We start from the raw sequence: 9,727 nt of genomic DNA, 5'->3' as shown, positions 1-9,727 counted from the left end.
GGGACTACAGGCATGCACCACCATGCCCGGCTAATTTTTTCTATATATTTTTAGCTGTCCAATTAATTTCTTTCTATTTTTGGTAGAGATGGGGTTGTAGGTTTTTTTTTAAAACAGCTAAAAAATATCACTTATAAAAGCCCCTTACTCCTCCAAAAAGGCAAGGAACTGTTTTATTAATAGAATAAAGGTAATTAAAGAGGTAGCTAAGTATGTAATGTGTTATTCTTAATTATTGGATCCTTGGTCAAAAAAAAAAGTTCTAAAGAACATTTTGGGGACAATTGAAATTTTAATATGGACAGAAGATTAGAAATTTTGTTTTGTCAGATGCCCTGAATGTTATAATGGTATTGTGATTAGGAAGGAAAATACAGTTGTTCTTACTTGCTAAAATATTTAGGGATAAAGTGTCATGATGTCTACAACTTAAAGAAAACCAGTATATAAACATTAAAAAGCAAATGTGCAAACTGTGGACAACTAGTGAATCTAGGTGAAAAGCATATGGATTCATTGTACTTTTCTTCCAACTTTTCTGAAGATTCAAAATTTTTCAAGATTGGAAAACAATAAATATTTGGAAAAGGCTAGCTTGGGTATTAACAGCTCTTATAGCTCAGATAAAGTTTGGATGTATAATTTCTATGTTACCAATTTATCAAAACTACAGGAGTCATGACTGGGAAGAGGGTATGTACCTGTTTTTAATATTCTAACCCCACGAAACTGATTAACTCAGTAGAAACAACAAATTAAAATCCTACATTTATTTAGTATTGTTGAGGAATAAACAAACCTACTCTTTACATGCTAAAACTTTTTAATGCAAAATACCTAAAACCTGGTTTTATCCCCTTTACTTTGTTTTGCTGAAGAGCGCCCTCTCTCCAAGCCCCAGGGAACAGAGGCAGGCCCAGTGCTAGCCTGTCCTGGCTGTTTCATACAAACGCCATTTCTGGTCACCAATCCAATGCACCTGCAGTCCTTCCTGCCACCGCCTCCCAAACACTCCTCCACTGCCCAAACTGATCCATCCAGTCAGTTGTAATTTTGGATAAATTGATTAGAAAAGAAGGCAATGAAGCTTAGTAAATCCAAAATCTTAATTCCAAATTTGGCTAATATCTTTCTCCTGTTGGGAAGGCTTCACACTTCAGAGGTTTATATTAGGTCACTAAATATGAAATGTCCGATTTCAAATCAAAAGTGTAGTTTATTATATCCCAAACAAGAAGCAGTACTATTAAAGTGTGCACCTAAACTTTCAACACAGTTTTGCCATCTTAAGGGTAGGTTGTTTATGCCTGCAGCAAAGAAGCCTGGAAATCAAGTGGCAATGAAATCGCAAAAGGCGTTTTCCACACCTTGTTGAGAACTGAGTATTTTCCTTTGCAAGAAGTGGTCCAAAGCCTGGAAGAAGTTGGTGCAAGGTCTTGTGAATATGATGGATGACAGAGAGTTTCCAAGTCCAGCCTCTGTAGTTTGAGCAGCACTGTTTTTTTGTAACATGTGGTCTTACAAGAGGATTAGCCTGTCTCTATTGACCAGTCTTGGCCGCTTAATCACAAGCATCCTCATCATTTCATCCATTTGGTTGCAGTAGACATCCATGGTAATCGATTGACCAGGTTTCATGAAGTTGTAGTGGATAATACCAGCGCTCTACCACCAAGTAGACACCATTAGCTTTTTCTGATGAATATTTGGTTTTGGACTGTGTTTTGGCACTTCATCTTTATCCAGCCATTGTGCTGAATACTTGTAATTGTCAGAAAGCATTTATTTTTCATCACACGTATGGTGTATAAATGGTTTGCCTTTGTTGTGACAGCAAAGAAAGGCAAGCTTCTAGCCGGTTTCTCTTCTGACGCTCGTTTAATTCATGTGGAACCCGTCTGTCCAGCTTCTTTACCTTGCCAATTTGTTTCAAATGGTCCAATATTGTTGGAATAGTAACATCAAACCTTGCTGCTAATTCACGTGTAGGTGAGATGGATTCGCTTCCACTACATTTTTCAGTTCATCATTATCCACCTTGGTCTCAGGTCACCCACATGGCTCACTTTCAAAATTAAAATCACCACAGTGGGACTTCTCAAACCATCAACGTACTGTGCGTTCATTAGCCACGTCCTTCCCCAACACTTCGATGACATTTAGAGCTGTCTGCATTGCACTGGTTCCATGATGGAACTCATATTCAAAAATAACATGAATTTTTGACTTATCTACGGTTTCACAAAAATTGCCCTAAAAAATGTGAAAGATAATCACAAGCCAAAATGTGCATTTGAAAGACTGAGGATGTACCTTCACGGTAGGGGAAAAATAACCAAGAAGTGTCAAAGTGAAATGTCAGAAATATCAACTGTCAAACTTAGTACTTAAGGAAATCGGACATTCTATAGTTAATGCCTAATAAAATGCTTTGATTTCATGCCCCAGGCTCCTTGCTGATTATTATTTGTGGGTTCATGCTTGTGTTCCAGATGATAAAGATTACCACATGCCTGACCAGCAGAGCAACAGGCATTATGACTACATTTTGGATCCAGTAATTTATTTATTCACATTCCTCTAAGACTTCAATTTATTAATAGGATGCTTTCCAGCTAAAAAGTAATGTTTAACTAGTGGGCATTGAATTAATTTCAAAATACAACACTGACAAAGCCTTTTTGAAAAGATGCTAAAAAGCCATAGAAATTTTATTGTAAGATTTTTTTAAAAGCAACACTACAACACTGTAGAGCTAAGTATTAATTTTCTGCTAGTACATGAGAGTCAAGACTCTTTCCTCTCTCAGCAGTCTCTCCTACACATTACGCTGAAATAATTGCTGGCCAGAAAGGGAAAAATGTACTTTCAGATGATATAATCACTTGAACATGTAAACAACTGGGCAATAAATGAGTGGTTATTAAGTAAATTTTTTGCCCTGGGGAGAGGTAGCTATCATATTAATTATATGAGCAGATGATCAATTTGAGAAATTTCATAATCATTTCTAAGGAAAAAATGCAAATTATCATAGTCTTCCATATCTGTGGGTCCTACATTCTCAGATTCTAACAAATGCAGATCAAAAATATTCAGAATACAATAAAAAATAAAAATTTAAAAATACAGTATAACAACTATTTATATAGCATTTACATTTTATTAGATATTATAAATAATCTAGAGATGATTTAAAGCATGTGGGAGGATATGCTTAGGTTGTACGCAAATGCTGTACAGTTTTATATAATGTACTTGAACATCAAGTTCAAGTGGATGTGGAGATCCTAGAATCAATCCCCTTTGGATACCAAGGGATAACTATATTGTCACTTTATATGCAGAAAAGAAAAATGCAAAAGCTAAATAATTTTAGGAAAGAAATGGCTTTATTTTCTGAGATATTTCCATAATACATTTTTCACATCATTGGGTATACTATTCTATAAAAGAACATGGCTATAGTTTATTATCCACTCTACCCCATGAAGTAATCCTGAATAGCATAAAAGTGTGATGTAGGTACAAAGAGTGAAAAAATTGGAATTTCCAAACTACGCCTTTAATTTAGCATTCAGAATAGTATCTCCACTGTGGAGGGTTTGTTAGATTGCTGATAATGTTGATCATCTTCTACATAAAATTTCAAAAGACTAAGCAGACATTTGTTTTGTTTTTTTAAAAAGTATTTATTTTTTAATAGTGAGGATGGAACCAAGCAAAGAAGTTTACAGAAAAGATGTCCATATATAAAGAAAGAAATAGCAAAATATTTTTTGGTCATAATTTAGAAACAAACTAGTCTGTAAAAAGGAGACAGTTTCCCCAGGTCATCTCTTCCATAGAAGAGTATAAGCACAAGCTGTCAGTTCCTTGATATCCTCAGTAGGCCACGGATACGTCTGACAAGAGCCTGTATGAAACTATATCGAGATCGAACTTTTGAATACAATCCTTCAATGTCCAGAAGTTTCTTTTGTAGTGATTCTCCAAAAGCATTGATGGCATCAGCCTGAAGCTAGAGGTAACACAGATGACATTTTATTATTAAAATTGCTGTCTCAAATATTTTAGTTTATATGTTTCAATTTAAAATACCTTTGAATTTTTATAATGTGGTCTTTCCAGTGTAAAATACTTTTGAATTTCTGTAAGTGGTACAAATTAAGTAAACATTCACACTTTCCACCTTAGAATTTTTGGATATGATTCTAGTGATTTTCCCTCTTTCTTTTCTTGTATAAATTGTAAATTTTTAAATCTGCTTTAAATAGCAACAATTGTTGATACTGATATACACACAAAACATTTCCTAAAGGGCCATATAATAAATTAGTACGAGTGGGTGCCTCATTTTGCAATTTTTAAAAAATTATCTGCATGCTTTTGTTTTCAAGAACTAATATCACACACCTTGACTGATACCTGCTTTGTTAGGAACATGACTTTGCTATTTGTTTAATATGAAGTTTTCATTTTTAATTGTTTCTCAATCTCATCATTAAATTATTTCCTGAAAAATTAAGTGTTGAGTGATACTTCGTGCCTAAAAATTCTACAAAGCTAATCAGAAGATGTTAGAAGTTTCTAGAACATAATACCTTCCAATTACTGAACACATACCTACCACATTCCAGGCATAACACTAGTAGCCTCACATACATGAAATCTCATTTAATTCTGACAAAACCCTGAGGTTGATTTATCCTTCCCATTTCTTAGATGAAGAAATTGAGGCTCAGAAGATAAGTTGTTCAAAGTCACATAATAGCTGTTAAGTGGCCATGCTAGAATTCAAATCGGATCTCTATATGCAACCCTGGAAATCATCATCTTATTAACACACCAGGCATTCCTTTAATAAAGAGAAAAAGTATGAGAATAGAACCTTACCTGGTCTATATCATGTTGACTCACTATAGTCAGCCCACTTCTAAAATCTAGACTGGTTTCTGAGGCGAAGGAATCTAGAGATAAAAGACACAGTCACACCAGTTTTGCAAGCACACATCTACTACGTAGAGGAGGAACTTGAATGACGATAAACAATTGTATCAGGAAAAACAGGGTCCAAGACTAGGTACTCAATTTTCAACTTTCAGCAAATGGAAGCCCCTGGGAAGCATTTCACTGGACCAGGCCAGGGTTCAGTAGTTTTTCTCTATTTCTTCCCACATAAGGGATCTAACACATGCTCATTGGTCAGAGGCCCACTCCAGCAATAAGAATCACAGCCTAGTGGCTGACACACTTTCACTCTTCTAGGGAATTACTTGTGACCAGAGGACTCTGGAGCTAGGTCAGCCCTTAACTGCAAGAAGCTGAGGAACAGCTGATGATCAGGCTCTAGAATACTCTTATGCTCAGCACAATTTCCATGGACAGAAGGTAAAAATGCAAGAAATGGCTACATCTAGTAACTAAGTATTAATAGCTCCTGATTTACCCCATTCACTCTTAGTAACCTGGAAACATAAAAAATAAAAATGTAACTAGTTTTTCAAGGCACTAAAATCTATAGGCATTTATGGTTCACTAATTTTTAGCATAGAGTTTACCTTGTAGTCTTCTGCTTTTAAATAAGGTTCTGGAGGCAAATAAAGAATCCTGAGAATCCGTGGGTGTGCAATGTAACAAGTAGTACTCCAGATGGCGCCAAAGAATAAACAGGCAGGTCTCTATGATAACTATATATGACAGCTCAGATTAAAGGAAAATAATCTCATCAGATATTTTTCACAAAGCAGTTTCTGAGGAGGAGAAAAAAGGAGAAACTGCACTCACTTAAGTGATGCACCCACAGCCGCGGTCTAACAGACGGGTAAGTTTCCACTGAAGGTACCTCCAGAGGAAGCAGCGAGGTATGCGGAGAGGAAGGAGCAGGGGACCGTGGGATGCTGTACCAGCAGTCTCGTGTCCTTACCTCCCGCCCAGACACAAAGTGCCTGTGCACATTATAAGTATTACTAGCTACTCTAAAAGGTACGAACAAAAATTATGATTTGGAACTATATCAGGCATTTACCAGAAAAAAATTAACAGTAATTATATCCCCCCCCATGTGGTTTTGGAGCGCAAATAATGTGAGAATAAGTAAACAGTTCCTACACTTAAAGGTCACCATTCAAGCCTATGATTTCATAAAAGATACAAGAACAAAGGGAAAGCAGTTTAGCTCGATTGTTGATCAACTTCACCAAACGCCGTCTTGCCAGAACATATTTCTGGGCAGTGGAGATTTTATCGACACCAGCAGGCATCACAGACTGACACAACTAAGGGAAAGAAACAAATGCAGTATTAGAATGGCATAAATTGTAAAATTTAATGGGAGTCTACTATACGCAGGTGTGGTAAGTGCTGCAAAAAACACTCAAATTTAAACATCCTTAAGGACAAGAGTTTATTATCTACTTAAGAAGATACTAATTTTAAAAAATGAGAGCCAAAGAGGCTCACATTCACAAATGAATGTTTATCTCCTGCCTTTTGAAAAAGTCTGTCCCTGAAATAGACCTTTGCAATCTGCTAATGGGCGCACCAACCCTGAGTTTCCTGTCACATTAAAATAAAACAAAACAAAACAGTTGGTCTTTCCATCAGTACGTCTAACAATCCCATGGAGAATTTCTGTAACAGCTGTCAGGTATCTTCTGAGGAAAGAGTAAAGTAGACTTCTGGAGCATAACAAAAGTATGATCACCAACCAAAGCCTCCCCTGATCACTTCTCAATCTGGCATACATAATAAGCAGTGGTTCAATTTAGTGTTGTGACACTGGGTTTGACAGAAGGTGTTTCAAGTGAGGCTGATGGAAGGGCACATGCTTTATTATGGTGCTGCAGTTCCTCTTGCGAGTATGAGCATCGCCAACAAGCTACACATTAGGGAGGAAGGACTGCCAGATGCAAACCACACAATTTCAGAGGTTACCTGAACCCTGTCCATAACTCCTGCCTCACCCTGTTCCTCCTAGCTGTGTGCTTTTGGCCAAGTTATTTAAGCCTTCTGTGCCTTGGCTTCTTCACCTAAGAAATCGGAATAGCAATAATATCTGCCTCATGTATTCAGGTAGAACCTGCAGCTCAGGGCCTGGCACATCATAAACAATAAATGTTCCCTATGATTATCAGAAGAGTGGCAAGAGGGAATAGGCTTTGACTACTCACAAGAATGACATGGAATTTTTTAGAAAACCTGGCACAAACCAGGAATGACAAAATGGCTCAACATCCAGGCTGCCACTGGACACCAGGAAGCTTTAGCTCTGCCTTAGAAACTGGCCAAGAGATGCCTTAGAGTTCAGCTGTGCCAAATAGAAAAGAAGGCAAGCTACTTAGGGAGCAAGGCTAGTAATTCAGCATCTTTAGCTATAATAAGTACAGGGATTGATTCTGGGTCACTGAGAGAAGACGGTCAAGTCTGATATGCTATCTCATTGGTTTGAAAAATTCCCTAAACAGATATTGAAGACGCTGAAGGAACAGAGACACTTACCTAAGTTCTACTGAAAAAACATCTGCAATAGAAACTCATGTTTCTCAGCACAGATTTTACAGTATAAATTACCCAAAACTCTTCATTTGAAGGCCAGCTGCTACTTCACTGTTTTTCAGTCAGGAGTTTCTATGCTTATGAGGCTGGTGCTAAGGTGAGAAACTCTTTTCCAAGTCTCATAGAAGAATCATTCCAATTCCTTCAGTCATATTGCACATATCATTTTTACTCAGTCTGAGGTCAGTAGCCCAGCCCTCGTAACAGCAATGACTTCTCAAGTCCCCAGAGCTCATTATAAGATTCATACCTCTTTTATCTCATCCGGGGGAAGCTGCTCTACATTCTGTAGCTTGTTAACACTCCGTCGATGACTGTCATAATAGCTGAAGAAATCATTAGCGCTCTGTTTCAGCAGGTAGACAATAATGCCTAAACCAGGCAGGCGCCAATATGGAACCACTGGAGCTTGGGTATCTAACAGAGTCAATGATACAAAACATTGTTCCACTTATAAGCATTTTATACAAATTTCTAATGACCTGTTTTAAAACAAGGGATGCCCTAGAATTTAAGGACATGTAAGCTATCATTAAGACCAACCCAAGACTACTTTTAAATACCATTGATAGTTCAAAGAACGTGTGGTAAGGAGCTACTGTAATCAGGTACATACATAAGGCTGGAGACCCTGAGAGAATAAAGAAATTTGGTTGATGGAGATCAACAGAGCCTACCCTTCACTGGGTAAAGACTTCTTTGAGGACTCCATCAAAGTTACAAGCTTTTACACTCATCCCTCCTCCCATCACATATACAAACCATATACACAATTCTGGGGCTTCCTGTCCTCAGGTGAGTGATTCCTGCCTTACCCGATGGCTCTAGTTATATGGATTCATTTCTGGTCTGCATCTTTCTGGTTACTATATTGACAGCTGAAAGTCATTTTTCCAAAGAGACAAGTGCACTAACCAAATATTCAAAAAATATAACTAGATTTAAACTTTAACAAGTTTTTTACCATAACAACTCCATTAGGGTAGCAAAACAAAATGATATGCTTTTTACCTGGCTACCTTCTAATGAAGGTGCAAAGGAACAGTGGGGTATCATAAAAGTTGTTTGCAGAGGGAAGAAGAACTAGAGAACAATAACATTATCATCAGAGATAGTTTGTGTGCTATAATTAGAGCAATTTCCTCTAATGACTGAGGGATTTCTTGGAAATACCATGCTAACTTCAAGTTCAATTTGAAGATAATCTTTGTTTAATGGCCCAAACTGTCATGAGTACTGAAGGAGAGATCTGTGTTGGCTTTCTTAACTACCAACTCCCTTAACTTTGCTCTAAAGTCAGATCTCATAGAACTTTCTACAAAGGGAAAGAGAGATAATAGGCCCTTGTTTGTGGATGCTGTCACCAACCAGGATATTGCAGACAAATTCAATGTGCCAGGTATCCTTTCCCAGACTACAGTAAATATGTTACAATCTTTACAATACAGGTCATTATTGAGAGCCTCCTGCTAGTAAAATTAGATACCCTGGTCCCCAGATAATATTTGTGTGATCTCTATACCCTGGTAGGAAGATATCCACTAAGAAGATGATCTAATGCTGGGAGGACTCCAAAGAATTTCTGGAGTTCTCACCACACTAACTTGCTCAAGTCTAGAGAATATTAGAGCATTCAGAGGCTATCAGACTTAGACACAAGATGAAGATGACTTGTGAGAAACTGGACTACAAAAAAAGATCCCACAGGACAGACCACAGACCATGTGGTCTCAGAATTGTAAGTGCAATAGGAAAGGGTCCCTGGATCACAAGTAATATACACTACATGACAATAACCATAATGAAAATAATAGCAGCTGACATTTTGTAGTGCTAAGTGCCAGCCAGTGTTCTAAGAGACTTTACATATATTAACACATTTAATCCTTACAACAATTCATCAGAGGAGAGCTTGTTATTGCTTCCATTTTACAAATAAGGAAACTGAGTAACAAAGAGTTTAAGTAATTTTCTGAAATCATACCAATAAGTTACTTATAGAACTGAGATTCAGATCTAGCCAGGTCATCATCAGTCTGTGTTCTTAACCACCAGGTTAAAATACCTCTCTATAACTAAGCATTCTCAAACCTACCACATACCTACCTACACATATGTCTAGAATTGGAAGAGAAAAATATGGTTGTTAACCCTTTAAAAAGTCTAAGAA

General features: G+C 37.2%; 1 protein-coding gene across 1 annotated transcript in view; it reads right to left on the bottom strand.

Moving 5' to 3' along the window:
• Positions 1-3,671: 3,671 nt before the first annotated feature.
• The window catches only part of NUP205 (nucleoporin 205kDa), a 129,034-nt gene continuing 122,978 nt past the window's right edge, over positions 3,672-9,727 (bottom strand). The window contains 5 exon segments of the mRNA XM_012642751.1: positions 3,672-4,021; positions 4,897-4,970; positions 5,562-5,690; positions 6,155-6,278; positions 7,808-7,974. Coding sequence (XP_012498205.1) covers positions 3,869-4,021; positions 4,897-4,970; positions 5,562-5,690; positions 6,155-6,278; positions 7,808-7,974 — 647 coding nt within the window. The 3' untranslated portion in view covers positions 3,672-3,868.

Source organism: Propithecus coquereli, unplaced genomic scaffold (assembly GCF_000956105.1).
Source record: "Propithecus coquereli isolate 6110/MARCELLA unplaced genomic scaffold, Pcoq_1.0 Scaffold186, whole genome shotgun sequence".
Taxonomy (NCBI): domain Eukaryota; kingdom Metazoa; phylum Chordata; class Mammalia; order Primates; family Indriidae; genus Propithecus; species Propithecus coquereli.
This window is presented reverse-complemented; position numbering and strand designations above follow the sequence as displayed.